Source organism: Zingiber officinale, chromosome 1B, assembly GCF_018446385.1.
Source record: "Zingiber officinale cultivar Zhangliang chromosome 1B, Zo_v1.1, whole genome shotgun sequence".
NCBI classification, from domain to species: Eukaryota; Viridiplantae; Streptophyta; class Magnoliopsida; order Zingiberales; family Zingiberaceae; genus Zingiber; species Zingiber officinale.
In genome coordinates, this window is record NC_055986.1 from 144,551,775 (window position 1) to 144,577,495 (window position 25,721).

General features: G+C 40.9%; 3 protein-coding genes across 3 annotated transcripts; 2 read left to right on the forward strand and 1 right to left on the reverse strand.

Moving 5' to 3' along the window:
* Positions 1–13,677: 13,677 nt before the first annotated feature.
* On the forward strand, positions 13,678–17,131 carry LOC121983275 (HIPL1 protein-like). The gene is made up of 7 exons (XM_042536221.1): positions 13,678–13,889; positions 13,987–14,144; positions 14,321–15,097; positions 15,200–15,416; positions 15,724–15,902; positions 16,099–16,340; positions 16,503–17,131. Exons 1-7 carry the CDS (start codon positions 13,799–13,801, stop codon positions 16,888–16,890), a joined length of 2,052 nt encoding a protein of 683 aa, XP_042392155.1. The 5' UTR covers positions 13,678–13,798; the 3' UTR covers positions 16,891–17,131.
* Positions 17,132–17,228: 97 nt separating this feature from the next.
* Positions 17,229–18,093, reverse strand: LOC122006830 (mavicyanin-like). The gene is made up of 2 exons (XM_042562510.1): positions 17,858–18,093; positions 17,229–17,777 (listed from the first exon to the last, which is right to left on the reverse strand). The coding sequence occupies exons 1-2, from the start codon at positions 18,033–18,035 to the stop codon at positions 17,356–17,358; spliced, it is 600 nt and encodes a 199-aa protein (XP_042418444.1). The 5' UTR covers positions 18,036–18,093; the 3' UTR covers positions 17,229–17,355.
* Positions 18,094–19,843: 1,750 nt separating this feature from the next.
* On the forward strand, positions 19,844–21,815 carry LOC121983286. The gene is made up of 2 exons (XM_042536231.1): positions 19,844–20,346; positions 20,576–21,815. Exon 2 carries the CDS (start codon positions 20,717–20,719, stop codon positions 21,620–21,622), a length of 906 nt encoding a protein of 301 aa, XP_042392165.1. The 5' UTR covers positions 19,844–20,346; positions 20,576–20,716; the 3' UTR covers positions 21,623–21,815.
* Positions 21,816–25,721: the final 3,906 nt, after the last annotated feature.

Genomic DNA, 25,721 nt, shown 5'->3' on the forward strand with positions numbered 1-25,721 from the left:
GGTCGACGAGCTGACCGGACGCTTGGCGAGAAGTCCAGCTAGGTCGACGGGCTGACCGGATAGCTGGCGAGAAGCCCAGGCGGGTCAACGGGCTGACCGGACGCTTGGCAAGAAGTCCAGACGGGTCGATGGGCTGACCGGACGTCTGGCAGGTAAGTGAGGTAAGTCACTGGAGGGGAGTGACTGCGAGGACGCGTTCCCGGGAAGGGAACATTAGGCGTCGATCCGGCTTAGATCCATTTCGGATATCTAAGTCGAGATCGTGACTAGATTTCGGTCTCGGAAAGACGGAATCTAAGTCATACTCTTGTTGTTAATTTTTATTACTTAGCGTATCTATAAAAATGTGCTTACAATCTGTGCTGCAGGGTTTTTATTTGCCTCGGACTAACACTGTTTTGTAGGTAGGAAACAGTGAGGGTCCGGGCGCCCGGGATGGTGAAGGCTCTGGAGAAGAGGTATCCAGGCGCCCGGAGGCAAGTTTTATCCCCAGGACGACGTTGACACTTAGAGCATGCTGTTTGGGAGTGTTACGTCACATTCCAGGCGCCCGGAAGGGATCCAGGCGCCCGGAGCAGCATATAAAAGAAGCCCCAAGCAGGAGCTTCAACATATCTGTGTTCTGAGAACTCTGAGTTCAATCACTCTGCTACTCTGAGCTCCAACGACGTTCACAAAGCTCCGACGACTCACTCCGGTTTTCTTTTAATTCATTATTTGTCGGTATAGCTTTGTTTTTCTTTCATTAGCAATATTTGTACGTAAATTGTAATTATCCGAATTGCTAGTGAATTGCCCAACGAAAGTACTCAAGGAGTACGGGCCTTCGAGTAGGAGTCGTCACAGGCTCCGAACGAAGTAAAAATCAACCGTGTTCATCTCTTTACTTCCTTACTTTTCCGCTGCGTTTTAACTCGAGATTTTCGAATCGATATTCACCCCCCCTCTATCGAATCTAACGGTCTTACAAGTGGTATCAGAGCGAGGTTCCGCTCTGATTTGGTGCAACCACCAAACAGATAGGGGGTGAAATTTTTTTTAAAACTGATATTATTATCTTTTTGGAAGATTTTTTTTGCATTTAAAATCTAAATTGGTGCAACACCAACTTAGAGTTTCTGTTTCTCCCGCACTGCTAATCCAAGACGAAGTCTTGGGATATTTTTCCAGTTAATTTCGTGTGTGTAGGTTATTATGTCTCAACAAGAAGGCTTCAGCACAGTACGTCCTCCTCTATTCAACGGGGATGACTTTTCGTACTGGAAGAGGAGAATGGAGGTCTACATGAAGACAGACTACGACCAATGGATGAGCGTCACAAGGGCTTACAAAATTCCAGTAGACAACTCCGGGAACATACTAGACCCTGAAGACTGGACAAATGATGTGAAGAAAAAGGCATCAATTGAAAACAAAGCCATCAATACTCTACACTGCGGACTAACACGAGAAGAACTGAACCGGGTCGGACCGCATCAAAACGCTAAGGAGCTTTGGGATAAACTGATCGAGCTGCACGAAGGAACAAGCGACGCGAAGGTAACAAAGAGAGATTTGCTGTTAAATAGAATTTTTAATATAAAAATGCAGGAAGGAGAAACGGCAAGTCAGCTCCACGCGAGGGTCAAAGATATCCTCAACGGTCTCCACGCGATAGGCCACCAAATGGAGAACCGAGACTTAATCAGGTACGCGTTAAATGCTTTTCCGCGAAACAATTTGTGGGCATCAATCGTAGATGCCTACAAAATTTCAAAAAATTTATCTAAATTAAAATTGGATGAACTCTTTTGTGAATTAGAACTTCATGAGCAAACTAACGCCGGGGTCGAGAAAGGTGTAGCTTTATTTGCAGGTTCCTCTAAAGAAAAGAAGAACAAGCCCGAATCCGAAGAAGATTCCGATCAAGACTCTGAAGACGAAGAACACCTGGTGAACCTGGTAAGGAAAATGTTCACCAGGAAAAAGAGAAGCTTCAGCAAACAGGATCTTCAGAAGATCAGTTCGCTAGCCGACTCAAGAAATGTCACATGTTTCGGATGTAACAAAAAGGGGCACTACAAGAACGAATGCCCAAGATTGAAACTTGACAAACCAAAGTCAACAAAGAAGAAAGCCCTCAAAGCAACATGGGACGATTCCTCCTCAGACGAATCGGAAGGAGAAAAGCACCAAAGTCACCTCGCGCTGATGGCTCGCGAAGCTGAAACGAAAGACGAATCAGAGGAATCGGAAGACGGGTCCGAACCCGAATCGAGCCACGAGTCCGTACTCGTTCCCGAAGGTTCCAAAGAGGTATACCTAAACTTAAATCGTAAATTCTTTAGAATTATCCCGTGTTTGAATAAAAAATTAGTTAAATTGGAAAATAAAAATAAATCGCTTCTTGAGGAAAATCAAAACCTCAAGGAACAATTAAAAAATTAGAATCCAACTCAAGATCGAACACTTGAGGAGGAGAATTTATCATTAAAAAATGAACTTAATAAGTTAAAGGAAATGTTGGAAAAATTCACAACAAGATCTAAAAATTTAGATTTAATTCTAAATAACCAAAAGACATGCTATAATAAAACCGGACTTGGATATAAGTCAAACTCAAACAAAACCTTTAAATCATTATTAACCCAACACAAAGCAACTAAACAAGCTTGGGTCCCGAAAGCGTGCTTAACCACGCAAGTAGGACTTAATCAATTCTATATACCTAAAGATAAAATACATTATATAAACTTGAATAAATCAGATCAAAAACTAAAATATAAATCTAAATTAAAATCAAAATTCAAAACTCAACAAAATTTAGATTATCACCAAGTTGATTATAACTATAAAAAGAATCGATACAAACCTAAAACCAAAATCTAAACTAATGGCCAATAATTCAGGGGGAGGCTCCAGAATAGCTGGCACCTCCAAAACTAACATACCCGACAGGGTAACCCAAAATAAACTAACCCGGCAGGGTAATTAGGATTAGTTAAAGAGAGACCAAGTTTAACTAGAATCATGGTACTGGTGAAGTTTTGGATGATAGTACGTTAGGGAAGCTTGGGCATCGCATGTCTAGAAAGATATGGCTTCGATCTGGTGCATTTGGCCAAGTGGAACTGACCGAAGCTACCCTTAAACGAATCCTAACCAGTTAGACCGAGATTTAGTACTAAGTTCTGTGGATAGGACTATTCGGAAAACCTCGAAAGGTTGGTTACTTCTAATGATGTCCTTGTGACTCACCAAACTTAGAAGTTTATCCGAAGAATGCCTATTTGTGGAAACCAAAGCTAAGTCTGAATCTAACACAAGTTAAACCAAAAGTCTGTAATCAAACCAATTTCATCTCACAAAATCATAGGATTCCCTGATTGATAATATAGTTCGGGTGAGATGAATAAGGCTTTAAAAATTAATTTCAAAATTTTAATTTTAATTTTAACTTAAAAAATTAATTTCAAAATTTTAATTTTAATTTAAAAATTAATTTCAAAATTTTAATTTTAACTTAAAAATTAATTTCAAAATTTTAACTTTAACTTAAAAATTAACTTCAAAATTTTAAACTTAAATTAATTTCAAAATTTTAAAATTAAGATTTTTTTTTAAATAATGATTGATTAAAAATTGATAAACTAAGACTAACATAAAAATCCTACTTGTTGTAGGAAACCAAGTGGATTTTGGACAGTGGTTGCTCCAAACATATGACTGGAGATCACACCAAGTTCACTCAATTAACCTACAAAAGCCTAGGAACAGTTGCCTTTGGAAACAACGGTAAACTCAAGGTAATTGGTATAGGTAATATTGAATTAAAAATAGATTTCATAATTACAAATGTTCTACTTGTTGAAAATTTTAAATACAATCTTCTGAGCATAAGTCAATTATGTGACACTAGGTATAAGGTAAAATTTCTATCCACAGAATGTTTGATCAAACATCTAGATAATCCAACTATAAGCCTAAAAGGCTTTAGAAAAGACAATATCTATGCCATTAACTTAACCACTTCTTCAGCCAAGTGTTATTTAACACAAAAAGAAGAAACCTGGCTATGGCATAGAAGAATGTCACACACACATTTCAGAAACATAAGTAAATTAAATGGTCTAGTTAGAGGCTTACCAAAATTACCTAACTTAGATTTAACGATATGTAATGCTTGTCAACAAGGCAAACAAACAAAATCTACCCACAAACCAATTAATGAATCCCAAACCAACTCAGTCCTAGAACTTTTACACTTAGACCTATTTGACTCCCATGGAGTTAAATCAATAAATGGAAGTCTATACTGTTTAGTTATAATAGACGACTATTCTAGGTTCACTTGGGTCAAATTCTTAAAAAATAAAGATGAAACCTTTGAAATTTTTACAAATTTCTGCAAACAAATTGAAAATGAAAAAGGCATAAAAATTAAAAGAATCAGAAGTGATAATGGAGGAGAATTTAAAAATCATAATTTTGATAAATTTTGCCTTGAAAATGGCTACCATCATGAATTTTCTTGCCCTAAAACTCCCCAACAAAATGGAATTGTAGAAAGGAAAAATAGAACTTTACTTGAAGCATCTAGAACTATGCTAAACGAATACAACTTACCTAAATATTTTTGGGCAGAAGCTGTTAGTACAGCCTGCTATGTACAAAACCGAACAACACTAAACAAAAAACACAATAAAACATTTTTTGAAATATTTTACAACAAACAACCTAATATAAAACACTTTAAGGTATTTGGTTGTCCAGCCTTTATCCTAAATACTAGAGAACACTTAGGCAAATTCACTTCCAAAATAAAAAATGGAATTTTTCTAGGGTACTCTCTGAATAGCAAAGGCTACAGAATTTATAATAAAGTTACCTTAAGAATTGAGGAAACCACCAATGTAAAATTCAAAGAATCCAATCAAAACCTAGAACAAGCCCAACCTCAACCAGTTGACCCTGTTCATGAACATATCAATTCTGAAGGAACAAACCAAACCCAAAATCATGAAGAAGAAGAACAACTACAAGAAAGTCAACCTTCTAGAACCATAAGAGTCAACCCAAACCATCCTACTGATCAAATAATTGGTGACCCAGACCTTAAGGTCCAAACTAGGTCATCTTTCAGAAACCTAAGTCAAATCTCGTTAATCTCAAATATTGAACCCAAAACTGTAGCTGAATCCCTACTTGACCCAGACTGGGTCATAGCTATGCAAGAAGAATTAGCTCAATTTGAGCGCAATGAAGTTTGGGACCTAGTACCTCCACCTAACGATAAGAAAATAATAGAAACCAAATGGGTATTTAGAAACAAGTTAAGTGAAACTGGAGAAATTACTAGAAACAAGGCCAGGTTAGTTGACAAAGGGTTCAGTCAAGTTGAAGGACTTGACTATGATGAAACTTATGCCCCGGTAGCTAGACTAGAGTCCATTAGAATGTTACTAAGCTATGCAGCCCATAAAGGATTCAAACTATACCAAATGGATGTCAAGTCTGCCTTTCTTAATGGATTAATAAAAGAAGAAGTTTATGTAGGTCAGCCACTGGTTTTGAAAGCCTAGAACACCCCGATTATGTCTACAAATTAAAAAGGCATTATATGGACTTAAACAGGCACCTAGGGCATGGTATGAAAGACTAACCTCTTACTTAATCTCTAAAGGGTTCAACCAAGGTCAAGTTGACCCAACACTATTTGTGAAATCAATAAAAGAAGATATTTTTATAGCTCAAATCTATGTAGATGATATCATCTTTGGTTCAACAAACTCAGAATTTTTAAACGAATTTACAAACCTAATGGAACACGAATTTGAAATGAGTCTGGTAGGAAAATTAACTTATTTTCTAGGGTTACAAGTCAAACAAATAAATGAAGGAAATTATATTTATCAACAAAAATATACTAAGGAGTTACTTAGAAAATTTGGAATGGAAAATACTAAAGAAATAAAAACACCTATGGCCGTAAACACAATCCTAGATGATGATCCTAATGGGAAATCTGTAGACTTAAAACATTATCGGAGCGCAATAGGTAGTCTACTTTACTTAACTGCAAGCCGACCTGACATTTTATTTGTAGTTAGTATGTGTGCTCGATACCAAACCTGTGCTAAAGAATCTCATTTGACTCAAGTCAAAAGAATCTTTAGATACCTCAAGGGAACCACAAATGTAGGAATTTGGTATCCTAGGACCAACAACTTTGAATTAATAGGATATTCTGACTCAGATTATGCCGGATGCAAATTAGACCGAAAAAGCACAAGTGGTGGATGCCAACTACTTGGTCCATCCCTTGTCAGCTGGTTTAGTAGAAAGCAACACTGTGTTGCACTATCTACAACTGAGTCAGAATACATAGCTATAGGTGAATGTGTTGCACAGTTATTATGGATGATGCATACTCTAAAAGATTTCAACTTAAATATCACAAATGTAAAAGTATTAATTGACAATATAAGTTCAATTAACTTAACCAAGAATCCTGTGCATCATTCAAGAACCAAACATATTGAAATTAGGCACCACTTCATCATGGATCATGTTACTAAAGGTGATATTGAACTCAAGTACATTGAGTCTAAATCAAATTTAGATGACATTTTTACAAAACCACTCCCTGAAAGTGAATTTAGCAACTTACGACGACAATTAGGGATGTGCTCAATATACTAGGAAATTTCAAAAATACTCTCAAAAATGGTTTCATCAAATTATAGGTTAAACTTGTCTGTTTTCAAAACTTTCCATTTTTAGATTTTCAAAAACAGTTTTGGCCTTAGATTAGTTTTTGAATCCTTAGAAAGCATGTACCCATAGGATTAGTTTTGAGCATCTCACCAACACCTTAGGTTTACCTTGCTTGTGCTTGAAAAACTTAGAAAGGGGTGAGATGTATAGGTCAACTGTCTGGACTTAAGATGCTTATATCAGTGCATCGGCATAAGTCTGGACGTTAAATACAACTCAGATATTAATCAGATTAAGCTCATCAGTCAAGTCAAACACTGACTGCTTATAATCAACTTAATCTGACTAACCAAGTGAAAACTGCTATTTTCTGATAGTTAGTTAGTAACTAATTGGTTAGACAGCTATGTAAATTTGAGTATCAAATTCAGGAGGATTAACTAAAGCGTTTTTTTTAAATTTCTTTTGAAAATTCTACTCCAATTACTTTGAAAATCTTATATTAAAAATTCTTAGCAAATATTTTCAAAAGCTTTATCTTAGATATCAGGTTCAGGGGGAGAAATTAATTAAAAGTTTGGAAGTTTAAAAATCCCACCTAATTTTTAAAATTGATTTTCAATTAAAAATTATTACATTTAAATTTAGTCAGTATGCTTGAAAATTAAACTTTCCAAACTTAGCAAATTTATTTTGACTAAAATTTTACTTGCTTTTGAAAAATTAAAAATGTTGCTTTGTTTTGAAAATATCAAAATTGAAAACTAAATTCAACTTAGTGTTTGAAAATTAGAATTTACCTTTTGAAAAGTAAATGTTACTTAAAATCTAATTTGAAAAACTTGATTTGAAATATTTTACACTTTTGAAAAGTTAAACTTGATTAACTTTAAACTTATACTTTTCAAAATTCAACTTGACTCCCCCAAGGCAACTTGCCTATCTTTTAATTTGGGCTTAAAGATTAAACTTATACTGATTACACTTTTGAATCAGTATCTACAGTAACTCCACACTATGCTTGTTTACTCTTGCTTATTTTTTTGATGAATGCCAAAGGGGGAGAGTTAGGTGGTTAAGTTAGCTAAACCAGAATTGAAAATACAAACTAACTTAAAAACCCTTTAAATGCTTGTTTTTTCTTGCATATGTTTTCACTAACTTAACCAGGTTGTCATTCCATCAAAAAGGGGGAGATTGTTGGTGTGGTTAGCACTAACAATTTAACCCAGGTTTTGATGAATGACAAATCAGGTTAAGTTAGTCTGTTGTTGTCTGACACTTTGATAAAGTGTGCAGGAGAAGTCCAGACAGGTCGACGGGCCGACCAGATGTCTGGCACGAAGTCCAGCTAGGTCGACGGGCTGACCGGATAGCTGGCGAGAAGTCCAAGCGGGTCGACGGGCTGACCGGACGCTTGGCGAGAAGTCCAGCTAGGTCGACGGGCTGACCGGATAGCTGGCGAGAAGCCCAGGCGGGTCGACGGGCTGACCGGACGTCTGGCAGGTAAGTGAGGTAAGTCACTGGAGGGGAGTGACTGCGAGGACGCGTTCCCGGGAAGGGAACATTAGGCGTCGATCCGGCTTAGATCCATTTCGGATATCTAAGTCGAGATCGTGACTAGATTCCGGTCTCGGAAAGACGGAATCTAAGTCATACTCTTGTTGTTAATTTTTATTACTTAGCGTATCTATAAAAATGTGCTTACAATCTGTGCTGCAGGGTTTTTATTTGCCTCGGACTAGCACTATTTTGCGGTAGGAAACAGTGAGAGTCCGGGCGCCTGGAAGGTATCCAGGCGCCCGGAGGCAAGTTTTATCCCCAGGACGACGTTGACACTTGGAGCATGCTGGTTGGGAGTGTTACGTCACATTCCAGGCGCCCGGAAGGGATCCAGGCGCCCGGAGCAGCATATAAAAGAAGCCCCAGGCAGGAGCTTCAACATATCTGTGTTCTGAGAACTCTGAGTTCAATCACTCTGCTACTCTGCGCTCCAACGACGTTCACAAAGCTCCGACGACTCACTCCGGTTTTCTTTTAATTCATTATTTGTCGGTATAGCTTTGTTTTTCTTTCATTAGCAATATTTGTACGTAAATTGTAATTATCCGAATTGCTAGTGAATTGCCCAACGAAAGTACTCAAGGAGTACGGGCCTTCGAGTAGGAGTCGTCACAGGCTCCGAACGAAGTAAAAATCAACCGTGTTATCTCTTTACTTCCTTACTTTTCCGCTGCATTTTAACTCGAGATTTTCGAATCGATATTCACCCCCCCCTCTATCGAATCTAACGGTCTTACAGAGAGCAGCAGTTCAAGGGGAGAAACGGACAACGAGATCAACAAGGTAAGTTAGGTACGATTTCTTGCTCCCGATAAACTATTTAAGTTTATTAAATTGTTAACTAAGGATTGCTGGAAATTATTAAAAGAAATTAAGAATTTAAAAATAATATTAGCTAAATCTTGCCCAATAGAAGAATTCGACAGAACTAAATTAGAAAATGAAAAATTAAAAGTAGAAAATGATAATTTAAAAGTACAAGTAAATAACTTGAAAACCATGCATACTCATTTAATACAAATGTTAGAAAATTTAACAATGTAAATTGATATTTTAGGTATCATAAGGGACAAATTAGGAACATTTCAAAAAGATATGTCCCTAATAAATTCTTAATTAATTCAGTTGGCTGGAACCTATATTGGGTTCCTAAGTCTTGTTTAATCTAAATTTTAATCGGATGTAGTGCTCTCAGCGAGAAAATTAAACAGTGAGTTTCTTTATGAGACTTTGTCTAAGGAAGTGGTTGTTGCTACAATAACCAAGAAGGCCTAGTGCCTCGCCACGACCTGGAAGCCAAAATATTGAAATAAAATGTTTAATTAGCTTTCTGATAAAACATTAAGGTTGAAATTTAATAATGCTTTAAAAAGTTTTTTTAACATTTTTTTTAAAGTTTGTCAAACATTTTTTTATCCCTAAAAATTAAATTATTTTTGCATAAGTTAAAATTTCTTTTGAAATTAGAAATGTCTGCTTAATTTTTTTTTACTTAAAGTTTTACATATAAAATTTTCTTACTTAGAATTTTCTTAGAAAAAGGTTTCTTACTTAAAATTTATTTAGAAATTTTTTTACTTAGAGACTCTTTATGTGAAAATTATTGTAAAATTTTGTAAAGTTTTCAAATTTTTTACCCTTAGAGTTTTCTCTAGAACCCCAATTTTTTATGTGATCAAAGGGGGAGAAGGAAAAGTATAAGTCTAGAGGGAGGTAGACCAAATTTTCTATCTTTTTTTCACTTTATTGCAAAATTAGTTAGTTTATTTTTATATCTATTTACCCTAGCTTAACTTGGGTTGCTCACATCAAAAAGGGGGAGATTGTTGGAACCCCAAGGTTGTTTTGGTGTGATCAACAAGTTAAGTTAGATCCTGTGTGTTTTTAACCTTATGTCTAAGTGTGCAGGAGCTTAGGAGCACAGGTAGTCGAGCGGAAGACGTAGCTAGCGAGAATGACGACACGCGGTGCGTCTGAGGGACGAGGCGCTACATAAGAGTACACCAGCGGACGAGAAGGAAGCGTGCGGTGGTTCCGAGGGACTAGAAGCCAGAGCGGAAGACTACTCGGGGAGCAAGAGACGCAACTAGCGAGAAGGTCGGCACTGGGTGTGACTGAGGGACGAAGACTGCGGATGAGTACGCTGGCGGACGAGAAGGAAGCACGCGACAATTCCGAGGGACGAGAAGCCGGAGCGGAAGCCTGCTCGAGAAGACCGGAAACTGGGTTTGGGTGAGCCCTATTCCGGATGGCAGAGATCACCCAAACGAGCGGAACCAGAGCAGAGGGTCCGGACCAGAAAGTCAACTTGGTTGACTTAGGGGTCCGGGCACCCGGAACCATTCCGGGTGCCCGGAGTTGGAATTTATCCAGATTGCGATCAAACCGTGATCCGTGCATAGGGGATAAAATTTTATCCCTCCCAGGGCATTTAGAACCCTTCGGGGCGCCCCGACCAAGGCTATAAATACAGCCTTGGTCCAGAAGCTTTAAATCAACTCAAGCAATTCATTCCAACATTTGTACGCTTTATTTCTAGATTAGCTTCTCTATTTTGCGCTTTTTTGTTGTAAGAGGCTTCTCCGCCTGAAGGAGATAGTTAGTGCGACACTTTCATTGGATTAACAACCTCCCCGGCTGTAACCAAGTAAAACATCCTTGTGCCTCTACTTTCTGTTTTAGTTTATCGCTTTTTTTATTTTGCAAGTGTTAATTTAAGAAAAGTCGAGAAGGGTTTTCGTTTTATTATTTTTGCAGGTTATTCAACTCCCTTCTAGCCGGCCGCTGCGGTCCAACAAGTAGAGTTGTCAAATGGATCAATGTGTGACGAGACGAATTGGCCCGTGATAGGTCAATCATTTGGTGGAGGTGGGACAGATCGACTCATTATCTTGACGGATTGGGAAATTTCCATCCCAACTCAATCAAAGGCGAATTGCGAATTAGGTAAGCCAACTCACGAACCCCAAAAAAAATCATATTTTTAACGTTTTACTTTGTAAAGATTTCATTAATCAAATATATTCAGAAATAAATATTTTAAATATAAGTAGATGTAAATAACTACACATGTTTGATAAAAAGTATTATTTTATTTCAAAATTATAATATATAAAAAAAAAGATAATAAATTGACATAAAACTTAGCTTGTATGTGTTTCTCAACCGACAGGTCAATCCAAGCCTGTCGTGGGCTGACCTACGCGGGTTGCGGGCCTAGACGGGTTGATCCATGATGAGCTTGGATTGATAAAATTTCAACTCAATCCGCTTAAATTACATGGCGGGACGAGCTAATCTAGCGGGCGAAACTAAAATTGACAGCTCTAGATACTAATAGTACAAGAGATTGCTTACATCAATCATTCTCGAAATGTTTGCCTAAATGGTATGTTCAAACAGTGCCCAGTGCCATTAAACAACCAACTCAGGGTGGGTCAACTATTCAAAAATCCATAATATGATGATCAGACTGGTCCGTCTTCTTAGTGAGTTAAGAAATTTCTAACTCAATCCAAGATAGATTATGAATTAGATAGATCAATCCACGAGCTAGTAAAATATATAGATGGAGTCTATCAAATTATGTGATCCTACCCAAAATTTGAGTCAGACGAAGGCCGGCGAAGATGACGTCAGTATTGATGGAGAGGCGACTTTGACGTACCCTGTGTATGCGCGTCGGAAAAGCGAACCCCCATGTGGAACCCCAAGGTTTGTAGTATGGGATGGGATCTGGTGGTACTCAAACTCTGCACACACTCGGGCAAGCACATTGAGCGTTAGAGACAAAAAAAAAATCATGGAAAAAGTCTTCGGCGTAGACCCTAAGACACTCAAGTCAGGTCCTTTTCCCCGGAGAAGTAGTGTACGATGGAAGGAAAAAGAACTATTGAAGACGAGTGCGGATGTGTGTGTACCTGGCTAAGGAAAAGGATCTCTTTATTTACATGACATTGTATACCTTTAGAACTTGACTATTGTCAGAGAATGTCGGGTGTCAGGGTCTGTCAGGTGAGAGAGGATGTACAATAGCCTCCTATTGGTAGAAGAAAGGTTCCTCTCTCAGGGAGTAGCAGACCATTGGAATATTCCCTGGTGTCTGGTAGTTGATCTGACAGGAGTTTACGATTCTCTGACATTGTTATCGCTTAATGCTTTCCGTTCCGCATGGGTTCAGCTACAGCCAGCTCGGGATGACCGCTCAGATGTACTACCAGGACTGAGCTTTGATGATGAGCTGTGGTGAATCGACTGAGTTTTAGCTGAGATTGTGGCAAGGGACACATCTTTCACAATTTGACTGCTGAAGAGTCAGTCGGAAGTTGTCTTAGTAAAAGTACCAGGACCATCTACAAAGCCCGAGCTGGAAAAATCCGATCAGTCGAGGGTAGGTCAAGAACTAATTCAAGTTTCATTTTATGTCTCAGATCTGAGGACCTGCCTTGACTGTGACCAACAAAAAATTATGCAGCTGATGACACGAGACGACCTAACTCCTGTCTTTCCTTGATTGTTGACTGCCATGTATTCTTGACTGTTGACTGCTGACTGCTACATCGTCTTGACTTTTGACTTCCTGACTTTATCATGCCTCTCCTTTACGTACCGTATCATTACGGATTAAATATGTCACATTTAGAGTTGTCAGTTTTGATGGAGCCTATTAAATTGATCCGTTCCGTCTAATAATTTAAACGAATTAAATTAAGATTTTACCAATATATTTTTAGGTGGGCGATAAAAAATATTCCTAAATTAAACTAAAAATTTTAATAGACTTGTGGGCTTGAGCCGTACTCTACAGGCAGATCAATTCGATAGGCTCCACATAAATTGACTCTAACTGTGTCGCATGATATTTATAAGATTTCATTATCTAACCAGTGCTAGAGAGATTGAAAACAATGCTAAACTAAAAGCAAATGACTTTTAGAAGAGATTCCTAGAAATACCAACTGCTCAATTAGACAGACAAAATACAAGATGAATGAATAAGTTTTCGCCAACGTGGTCTCACGATCGGATCATATGAAATTTATTATACAGTCTTATCCACATTTGATAGAGAAAATAAATACACCGATATAAAATGTCAAAGCGAATAGCGATCGATCATTAAAAAAGAAAAAAAGTCAAGGGATCCAACTTTTGGGGACCAGCCGACAATTTATTGTAGATGACAAAAAATAATTCAAATAAACAATGCTCTATAATATTTTTATTTCATTAATAATTTGAAAACAATAAAAAAATAAAAAATATATATTTCAAGTTAAAAGGCACTATTTTGATAATAAAATAGAAATATAAAAACCGTTTTTAATATTTAAGAAAGTGTTAAACTTTGAGATTGTATTTTTCTATCTGTGTTTGTAGTTCTCAGCCGTCAAGGTCAACGATAGTAGATCCACTTGGAGACAGTACACGGTCATTCAAAGCTGCCCTATTTCTTCCGCCCCCTCCCTCCCTCAACTCCAGTCATACAAAGCTGCCGACTCCGTCTCACAGTCACTCACTCACTCTTTGAGCTGAGACAATGAAGGCAGTCCTCATCTGGCCTTCTCTGCCTCTTTTCCTCCTCTTCATTCTCCCACGGCTTCACGCCCTTCAACTCTGCACCAATTCGAGTAGGTTTTCAATCTTCTCCTTCCTCTCACATCAGTTCAATTCGAGTGTGTTGTTTTTGCTCGGTTTTGAACTAAATCAGGGATTGTTCTGTTCCAGTGGCGCCTGTGGCTCTGAAGACTCCTTTACCTTTCTGCGGATACACTGGCAGCAGCTGCTGCAACGCCACCGAAGACCGCGAGCTCCGGCGGCAGTTCGAGGCCCTGAACGTCTCCGACACGGCATGCGCTGGCGCGATGAGATCGATCACCTGTGCGGTAATATGTCGTCATCATGGCTCAATCTATATGTATCTAAAGGATACACTTTTTTTGTGACTCTAGTTTACCATGTTCACTCTTCAGTGACGCTAGTTTTATGTTTTTTCCTGTTTCTTTAACTAGTTTCCTTATCACAAAAGTGCAATTACAAAAAAATCTTCTATTTATTTCAGATATGTGATCCGTATTCTGCTGAATTGTTCGATACGGGTGCGAGGCTTGGGACAATTCCTATTCTATGCAACTCTACTGTCTCAGCAACCTCTTCACTTGCTAGGGTCTCCAACCAGAGCTTTTGTAAACAAGTTTGGGATTCTTGCAACAACGTAACAATACAGAATTCTCCATTTTCCGGATTGCGATTGCCGGTGTCGTCTGCTAGACTCAACGATATCTGGCATTCTGAAGCAGATTTTTGTGAAACATTCGGGGGTCCATCAGGTGAGGACACTCTATGCTTCGATGGTAACTCAACCTCATTTAGTAGAAGCACAGCCTCACCCAACCCAAAAGGTCTTTGCTTTGAGAGAATTGGAAATGGATCTTACCTTAACATGGTTGCCCACCCTGATGGCTCTAACCGTGTCTTTGTATCGAATCAAGCTGGTAAAATATGGTTAGCTACTGTCCCTGAACACGGATCAGGAGGGACATTGGAGATTGATGAATCCGACCCCTTCCTTGATTTAACTGATGTTGTTCACTTGGACGCTCAATTTGGCTTGATGGGTCTGGCATTCCACCCCAATTTTACGACCAACGGTCGGTTTTTTGTTTCATACAATTGCGATAAGCTTCAATCAACAAGCTGCTCTGGAAGATGTTCTTGTAATTCTGATGTAGGATGTGATCCTTCAAGTCTTGGCAGTGATAATGGTGCCCAACCATGTCAATATCAGGCTGTTGTGGCTGAATATACTGCCAATAGCTCCTCAGCAGCACCTTCCATAGTATGTATCGACAAATGTCTTTGATTAAGAAAAGTTTTTTTTCTTCTTCTTTTACCTTGTATGTCTAGAAAATTGCAATTGAATCGCACGTATCGATTCTAGGCAACTAGTGCCAATCCACAAGAAGTAAGGAGGATCTTCACTATGGGCCTTCCATTTACAAACCATCATGGTGGGCAAATTCTATTTGGACCAGCAGATGGCTATCTATATTTCATGATGGGAGATGGTGGAAACAAGGGGGATCCCTTCAACTTTGCTCAAAACAAGAAAGCTTTGCTCGGAAAAATTATGCGACTTGACATAAACAGCATTCAAAGCAAGTGTCTTGGCAAGCTTATTTTGTTTCTTTAACTCCTCCTGCACCTAGTTATAATACCAGCTACAATCTATTTAATTCAATAATACACCAAATTCTAGTGTGAAGTATCTTTTTTGCATATACTGACAAATGAACTATATATAGTGCTTATGTATCAAAGTTTTTGGAAGACTTCCATAGCACTTTGATATGCGTTTAGTATTGTGAAAAAGCTTAGATAAGAGGACATTTCTACTACCTATATCATGAGAGGCAATATCCAATGGAACTATTAGCTATTCTAACTTCTACTGTCTATTTACAGGTGAGAGTCAAATAAATGATCTTGGTTTGTGGGGGAATTATTCCATTCCAGACGATAATCCTTACACAGTCGATCGTGGACTAGAAGCTGAGATATGGGCCTTCGGTCTGCGGAATCCATGGCGGTGCAGCTTTGATTTAGAAAGACCTTCCTATTTTTTCTGTGCAGATGTTGGCCAGGTGTTTTTCTCCATCGATTATCTTGTCTTCAATTGTTTTTGCAACTTTGTTCCATTTGATCTTGCAAGTTTTGATCCTTTTCTTGCATTTGGACATACTGTTATGTAATTCTTCCAAACAAGTTTGCCTTCTGAAACAATGAAGTGCCTTTAGTTGCCAAAGATCGGTATGCAAATTGATTCGAACAAAATTACAGGAGGTGTATGAAGAGGTAGATTTGATCACCAAGGGTGGAAACTATGGATGGCATGTCTACGAGGGTCCTAATCTTTATATACCACCATTGTCTCCCAGAGTCAACATGTCACTTAGCTGCATAAACCCAATCTTCCCTATCATGGGTTACACCCACTCCGATATAAACTCGACGATGGGCTCTGCATCGATCACCGGTGGTTATGTCTACAGGTCGACGATAGACCCTTGCTTGTATGGAAGGTAAGTTAACTGTTATACTGAATTATGAACTATAAATGCATCGGTTGGGTCCTTTTCTAACAGCTTAAGCTTCAGACTAAACTTGGGATATAATTGATCATATCAAACTGTTGAGATACATGGGATTCAACAAAAAAATTAAAGCTTTAGTTCTTTAAACAGGTACTTGTATGCAGATCTATATGGTAGAGATATTTGGGCAGGCGCAGAGATACCTGAAAACAGTGGAAACTACACCAGCACCTTGATTCCTTTCAGCTGCGCCAAGAACTCTCCGATACCGTGCGATGCTGTCGCCGGAAGTCCTCTTCCAAACTTAGGGTATGTATATTCATTTGGGGAAGACAACAGAAAGGATGTCTTCCTGTTAAGCAGCAGCGGTGTGTACAGAATTATTTCTCCTAGCCACTGCAACTACAGTTGCCCATTGGAGAACACCACTGGGACTGGGAGTTCAGCTCCTGGTCAATCTTCATCTGCACGCCGGACCGAAGGGCTGCTGGGGAGGGTGGTGATGTTGCTGTTTTTGCTGCTCTGGTGGATGTTTTAGGCCTTTCTTTTTTGAATAGAGTCAGATGGTCTCTAATACTGTGAACTTTTTAGGCTTTCCTTTTTGAGTGTCGAAACTTGTTTGATTTGTATTGAAAGATTGCAGTGCGAGTGTTGAAATGTTCTTGATTTCAATTGAAGAATTGCAAGTGAAAGAGAATGATGCTGAACAACTTGCTGTTATCATTGTGATTTCATAGATTTGATTGTGTTTTATGCAATCTAAGTTTCATTTTGTTCCAGCTTGTGGCACTGCACCCTGTTTGGGTTATACCGAGTTCATCATGTGATAGTTAAGCACTGCACTCTGTTTTAATGATAGTTTTCACTTTCAATTTCTTGCAACAATAGATAGTTTTCAATAATTCTCAAATCATTTGGACAAGCAAGATTTATTCTTCTCAAACAATACCACGCTTTAAAACAACACCTGCAGCAACGGTGCAATAACTAACGCGCCTCTGTTTCATGACTGCATTAGAATCAGCGCCGCGGACATAGCAGAGAGGCGAAATAGCATCTCCGGTGCAAGAGCACATCCCTTCGGGTCCGCCGCGCTGTGTCGAGGGTCGGGCGCGGGAGCCGAACCGGAACCGACGACTGCTCCGCCTCCAGCACCAGCACTGGCTGGGACAGGGGACGCCTTCGTCGACGCAGCGGGGGCGGCGGCAGAAACTGCGTGCGGCTTGGCGATCCTGATGTCAACCTTCTGGCCGGCGGCGCAGTGGCCCGGGACGCCGCATAGGAAGAAGTGGTGGCCGCGGCGGTTGAGTGTGACGGAGTCGTTGCCGGTGGTGTAAGTGGCGATGGGCGAGGCCGCGTTGCACGCTTTGTAGTTCTCCTTGCTCACCTCCAGCACGTTGTGGAAGTTCTTGTTGTACACGAACACTGCGCGCATGCATTACCACTTTAGTAATTTGTTCATCATCTCTAAGGAGAAGAAGAGCGCAAGGTTTAGAATGACTTGCCAATGGTGTCTCCTAAATGGATGTTCTTGGTTACAGCCCACGCAGTGTAGTTTGGACTCCCCAGAATGGTCCACCCCGCCGCATCGCCCACCTTGTAAACCGCCGCTTCCGAACGCCACCCGACGCCGGCCGCCACCGCCGTCGCCACCACAGCCACCATTACCATTACTTTCTCCATTTAGTAGAACTAAGAAAAAGGCAACAATCTCCCTTTTGGCTTCTTCTTCCTAGACTATATCGTTGCAGAGGCGGTGCTGGTGCAAAATTAATTATAAGACCGAAAAAAGGCCATTATGGCCTGCCTTTACGTGGGTTTCACATCAACCTAAAAAATTTGAACGATATCTGGCCTGATTCAAATAAGATTGAATCATGTAACGTGAAGAGAAAGGTTCAGATTTCACAGTGCAGGCGGAGAGGAATCATGATCTTCAAATTACATCGAGATTGCTCAAACTGCAAGATTCTTTCTTCTTTCTTCTTGTTTTGTTTTTTAAAGTTCTAGTGGAGTGGTTTTGGTTTAAAATAATTAGTTTTATCTTTTTATGACAATTACTGGTCCTTTTGTTATTGTAGGCCTATCTGGCAGAGCCCATTCGGCCCACTCCATTAACCATCCCAGTCCTCATGATTTTGTTTGTTATTTTTATTTTCGAAAATAAAATTTGAAGAAAAAATAAAATTCACACCTTAGATTTTTTTTATTATAAATCACCATTGCCCCAGGATTCTATGTATAATTTACTCATAAGTTTTTATAAAAGATCATACATTAACTTTGGTGCTCTACACGACCAATCTACCATAAATTAAAAAATCGACATTCTGCCTTACTTCATTTCATTGGGAATCAATCCTTTCGCATTTCTTCAAATTTACAGGGATAATCAAATGAATTATAAAAAAAAATTTATTAATTAGAATTAGAGATTGATTGACTTAATGGTGGTTAATCTCAATGACGTCAAACTCTCACATCATGGATTAGCCCAATGACAACGACACGTTCACTAGTTTTGGCACCAAACGTTTATTTAAGTGCCAAATAACACTGAATAATGGCATATGTCACGTTGGTATTCCCCAATTGACTCAATCAATTGCATTCGCTAATCAACTTTGTCCACCGCATCAAACCAAACTATTAAAAACAAAAACAGAGCATCTTGTTGCCTTGAACAATTCAACTAGATCGAACAAGTTTGAACCGTTCAACTCAACTCGGTCAATTGAGGTGATTCGTCCAACCTAATTGACCAAATTCAATTGAATTTATGTCGATTTAGCTTGCCTTGACCTTCCTCACAACTGTTCAACCTTATTTAGACCTAGTGCTCATTCAGTTTGATAAGTCTGCACAACTAGCTCAATGCTTCGTGCCACTAGCTAGATTTGCATAATGGTTTGAGCTTTTTTTTGTTCAACCTTTTTGGTTTGACAGACCTCTCCAAAAATCTTACATTGGAGTTGCCCATGGAAGACAATATTAATTTTAATGATTAGTCAATGGTGGCGTTGGATGATTAATTCAAGGCTTCTAATTAAGTTGGCTTTGATCATGAAGCCTAAATATGTCCATATGCTAATTAATTGCTCTCAGTGTTCAAGAGAACACTAATTTTTGTCCGTGCTCTAATTAAATTCCGCACGATCGGACTTTGTTTCTAAGTGATTTCATGCCCTAACTTCTCTAAATAATTAAACCGCACACTTTATTTTTTAAATCACTAAATTATTTACCTATAAACAAATCTATCTATTATTTAATAATTTAAATATCATTTTGGAAAGTCAAGTGTATTTTTTTAATCTTTCCAAATATTAATTTTTTATTCCCTCTTATAAACAATACATAAATGCCAGCTTCAAAAACAATCAATAAAAAGGAAAAGGTTTGGCCTTCATTGATTGTCGTTGAGTGACAAGTGCAATGGCATAATGCCGGTTTATGTTCTATTCTATCGTAATAAAGCTCCTCTCTGATTTGATCATGCATTCATGTGCCTTCTGTTGCCTCGCACACAAGGGCAAGGCCCCTCCCTCCTCTTTCTTTATTTCTGAAAACGCTGTTTCTGTTCGCAGATTCTCCTTCAAAATCTATGTTTCTTCTGAAAAGTGAAAGAAAACACTCACTGTGAAAGTGTTTTCCAGAGGTGAGAGTGAGAGAGGAAAACAGCAGCGAGTGGGGAATGGAGATCTTGCCAGTTGCTGCTTGTAATAACTACAGACGCACGAGATGGCAGTGGAGGCGTTTGCTGCCAGAGTAACGACTGCCTCTTTGTCTACTTTGCCTTTGACAGCTTCACCTTTACCTTTTTCCTACTTTTTTTTCTTCACTCCTCACGTCCCACAAACAACCCGGCCTTGCTTCAGTTCAGTTGCTTCTCCCTTTGGTTTTGAATTTAGCCTTTTGTCCCCGGGAGGAAGCTGGAAACAACACCTCTGTTCTGTCCTCGAGCCACTGCAGTCGCAGCAGACAGTGGTCTGAGGTAAGACTGAAGAGCCTCCGACTCTTCTCCTCGTCCTTCTTTTTTCATCTTCATGCTTTTTTAATTATTTATATTTTGTTTGTTCTTCATGGTTCTCTGTATCTGTCTGTGTTTTCATTGAGTGTGCTTGCGGAATCATGGACTCGCCGCTTTTAGTTTTGTTCTTATGATCGTGTACAACTCGCTCTCTGTTTCTGAAACTCAGATTTTGTTTGTATCTTCATTGCAGAATCATGAGCTTGTCAATTGAGAGTTTTTGATGTAATAATACTAGTGTTTGTTTGACTCGATGAGTCCTTGATTAATTACACGAAGAGATTGAGACTCCTTGCTCTGTGATCGGCCAAGAAAGTGAATCTCCATAGATTGGATGATGATCGGAGGCATCAGGGTGAGGGATTTCCCTTCTTGCTTCGGCGAGAGCGGAGTTCAGGTCTCCGATTCTTCGTCGTCTTCGGGGGGCAACAGCAAATCTGCCCAGAACCTCGTGACTTGCCTCTACCAAGCTCAGCTCTTCGGTCGTTCCTGCGCGATCAATGTCACCTGGAGCAAGAACCTGATGGGCCAAGGGCTCACCGTCGAGCTCGATGACTTAGCCGGCGAGTCGCCCTTCAAGGTAGAGATCAAGACATGGCTGTTCTCCAAGAGAAAGGGCTCCAAGAGCTCCGACTTGGAGGAAGGCAAGGTACACCTCTTTTGGGATCTCTCTGCGGCCAAGTTTGGCCCAGGGCCTGAGCCACTAGAAAGCTACTACGTCGCCGTCGTTGTCGATCGCGAGCTCGTCCTCCTGCTCGGCGATCTGACCCACGAAGCCTACCAGAAGACGAACGCCACACCTCCTCCGTCCAACGCAGCGCTCATAGCCAAGAGGGAGCACATCTACGGCAGGAATTCCTACTCGACGAAGGCTCAATTCTGCGACAACGGCAACTCCCACGATGTTTCGATAGAGTGCGACACGCTCGGAGTGAAGGATCCATGCCTCGAGATATGCATCGACAGGAAAAGGGTGGTGCAGGTCAAGCGACTCGCGTGGAAATTCCGCGGGAACCAGACGATCCTCGTCGACGGCCTCCCCGTGGAGGTCTTCTGGGACGTCCACAGTTGGCTCTTCGGCCCCCCGAACAGGAGCGCCGCCGTCTTCATGTTTCAGACATGTCTCTCGGCCGAGAAATTCTTGCCTTGGTCTGCAACATCGCAGCTCCTGAAGCAACCTCAGCAGCAGAGCCTTGGTTTCTCTTTCATACTCTATGCTTGGAAAAGTGAACAGGTATAGAAAACAAGTAAAGGAGTGAGTTAAGTCTACTTAATTAATTACGTCTTTAATTGGTTTTCTTGAGTGCTGACAGAAATCGAAATCCAGTGAGAAGCTTGTTTTAGTGAACGGGTGTGAAGTCCATTTACCTTCTGTTCTGGGATAAAGATGTGTGCATGAAATTAATGTTTGATAGATAGTTCGTTCATCATTAGCAGTTGTCTCTTGTTGTGATATGCGGCAAATGATAGTGTTATCAGTTGTCTGATGTATAACGTAAGCTTCGCTTGGAAATTTAAGATTCTTGGAAATTAAATAGCAAGATTAAATGCACGTAAACTGTCATTAAAACAAAATTAACATGAAGCAGAGAGCTATTTGCTGTTAGCATATGTCCCCGGGGCTCTAATATCACATTAAGATATTCAAATTATCATCTAAATATTCGTGATTCGATCTTCAATATACGATACATAATGGTAGGGTCTGATCATCGGGAGTCAAGAAGACGTGGTAGTCAGAGGTCAAGGAGACGTGACAGTCAGAAGTCAAGAAGACGTGACGGTTAAAAGTTAAGAAGACGTGACAGTCAGAAGTCAAGGGGACGTGACAATTAGAAGTCAAGGGGACGTGACAGTCAGAAGTTAGGGAAAAAAGAGATAGGACCATCTGACGACATCAGCGACATGGTTCCCAGTCAGGTTTTCATAGGCTAGATCCCAGATCTGAGACACCTAGGTCTGAGACATGGTGGACAGTTGGGGTGATGCTTGACCTGCTCCGACTGGTCAGGTTTCCACAGCTCGGTTATATCCAGGCCTAATCCTCCCAGTAGGCCAACTCCCGACCATCTCGAGCTTCCCATAGTCATACTTGGTCGAGACAGAAGGTGCTACACGACAACAAGATTAGGGAATCGTAATCACCTGTCAGAGAATAACTGCCGTATGTCAGGAAATATTCCAATGGTCTGCGGTCATCTACGAATGGAACCTTCTTCCAGTCCATAAGAGGGTGTCACGCGTCCTCCATCACTAGACAGGTCCTGACACCTGATATTCTCTGACATCTGCCAAGCTCCAGAGGTACGCACTATCATATAAAAAGGGAGGTCCTCTCCCTTGCACAGGTACGCTCTCTCACACATTCGCACTTGTCTTCTACTTTTCTTTCTCCTTCGTACACTGTTCTTCTGGGAAAAAAGTACTTGACTTGAGCGTCGGAGGGCCGCTCTAGGGACTTTTTCCTAGTTTCTGGCTTCTAACGTTCCGCATGCTTATCTGAGTGTGCGTAGAGCTCAAGTACCCCTGGCTTAGTCATTGTTGTCCGTCAGTGCCACGTGGGGGTCCGTTCTTATGGGCGCATACGAGAAGGGTGTCCCAGTCGCCTCTCCGTCAACACCAGCAACAGCTCATCCAGCCTTCGTCTGACTCAGATTCCGGATAGGATCAATTTGGTGCCATCTGTGGGAATCTCCTTCACCTGTTCTGGAGCGTGAAGATGGAGGACACCGGACAAATCAACGTGACCATGATGGCAGGAGAGTACGAACTGTTCAAGGAGGCCAAGAGGCGAGCGGCTTCCGAAAAACAAACCACTGTTTCACGACCGTACAAGATACCTGCAGTTTCCAAGGACCTGACTCAGGTTTTTGATAGAGGATCTAAGAGGAAACAACCTAAGGAGTTACCCCCGGTCTTTTATCGGGAACCTGGCCTAGACTATTACCATAAAGGCCTGGACTGTTATAATAAGAAAGAGCAACCGTAGGCTTCCATGGCGGAAAGCTCCCCGCCCAAGGACTCAAAAAAAGGGAAAGCCATAGTCTTTAGGGAGGAGCCCTGAGGGGAGTCGGAGGAGCAAGTGCCCTTCTTTCTAAGGGTATTCAAGGAAAAGCTACCGAAGGGGTACAAGCCCCCAGCCATTAGAGAGTATGATGGTAGCAAGAATCCGGAGGATCATCTTCGGAAGTTTCGGAATGCTGTGCTGTTGCACCAATATAGCGACACCATTAAGTGCCTAGTGTTCTTGAACACACTGTCCGGCTCGACCCTGAAATGGTTCGATGGACTATTGAACGGATCCATTACCTGCTTTCATGACTTCAAGACTATTTTCCTGCGCCATTTCATCAGCAGCAGGAAGTACCAGAAGACAGACCACTGTCTCTTCATCCTCAAGCAAGGGTCTGCCGAGCTTTTCTATAAGAAAATTGGGATTCTACAACACTTAAACGACAACGTTTTTAATAAAAAGCGTTGTCTATTTTTTTTTTAACAACACTTTTAGTGAAAAATGTTGTCTATTTCATTATTTTCTTATTAATAAACCGTCTTTTCTAAAAACCGTTGTCTATTAGTGATTTTTACAAGTCAAAGACAACGCTTCGTAAAAAGCGTTGTCTATTAGATTTTTCTAAGTAAGGAGTAGAAAACCCGAACCCTTCTCCCAACTCCTATCTTTCGATCGTTTTTGATCCCGAACCCTTCTCCCAACTCCTCATCTCACGCGGCCTTCTCCATCCAACTCCTCTCCGGCGAACCACTCCTCTAAACTCCTCTCCGTCAAGACCACACCTTCGTCAAGCGGCAGATTCCGGTGCTGAGGCGATCGACCACAACAGATCGACCCATCTCTTCGCCTCCTTCGCCCCGACGTTGAGGCAGTGACTGTTATAAGGAGGACAAGATGAGCGTGAGTCTAGTGCCGGCCTCGGACACCCATGGCAACCTGGACGAGCAGATCGCGCAGCTCATGCAGTGTAAGTCGCTCGCCGTATAGGAGGTTACATCTCGCCCTTTCCCTCGCTTATTTTCGTCCGATCGCTCCTTCGATTTATTCCTTCTCTGGTCAGGATGTTTGTTTTGGGGGTTTTCTGCTCGATTCATGCGTATTCTTTATAGATCTGAGGTTGAGTGGGTTTTCTGCTCGAGCTCCTCCTCTCAAGCTAACGCAGAAGAATGGCGGTGCTTGAGATGGCTTCCTGGGTCCTCCGGCCGAGCCTTGGACTGAATCTGGAACCGGGAGGTGCTGGCTTGTGGCCCACCCTTTTGAGCCACTCGCTTTGTCGCTCCCGATCTGCGATCTCAACCCCATCAAAGATCAGGTTTTGTTCTTATTCTCATTCCCCCTACTTGTTATGGTGATTTTCTCGTTAAAGTAATGATTTTACCTCCGTGATTGTAGATTTAGGCTAAAAATGTTTCTTTGGTGTGAGATTTTTTTCTGTGCTTTCTTTGGTGTAAGATCTTCGGGAGCAGATAGGACGGAATGTGAAGGTCTTTATGGATGACATCTGTTGGTGCGGTCAGCACTAACGGTCTAACCCATATTTTGATGAATGACAAAATAGGTTAAGTTAGTTTTGTTGTTGATCTAACACTCTGACCGAGTGTGCAGGAGAAGTCCAGACAGGTCGACGGGCTGACCGGATGTCTGGCACGAAGCCCAGCTAGGTCAACGGGCCGACCGGATAGTTGGCATGAAGTCCAAACGGGTCGACGGGCTGACCGGACGTTTGGCACGAAGTCCATCTAGGTCGACGGGCTGACCGGATAACTGGCGCGAAGTCCAGATGGGTCGAAGGGCTGACCAGACGTCTGGCAGGTAAGTAAAGGTAAGTCACTGGATGGGAGTGACTGTGAGGATGCGTTCCCGAGAAGGAAACTTAGGCGCCGATCCGACTTAGAACCATTTTAAAACTCTAAGTCGAGATCTTGACTAGATTCTAGTCTCAGAATCTAATTAATACTATTTTTGTTTATCTATAAATTGTGCTAACACTTTGTTTTGCAGGATATATATTTGCCTCGGACTAACGTTTTCTTGTAGGTAGGAAATTGCTAGAAAACAGGGTCCGGGCGCCCGGGAGGTACCTAGGCGCCCGGAGGTCCGGGCGCTCGGGAGGTACTCGGGCGCCCGGAGGCAAAGTTTTATCCCAAACGTCATTTCGCCATGTGGAGTTCGTGGGTTGGCTCGGCTACGTCATGGTCAAGGCGCCCTGAAGGTTCTAGGTGCCCCGAACCTCCTATATAAGGAGGGTCAAGGCTGAAGCTCCAACAACAACTCAGAATTCACTCTCATGTGCTCCTGCGACACTGCGAAAATGATCTCCAACGAA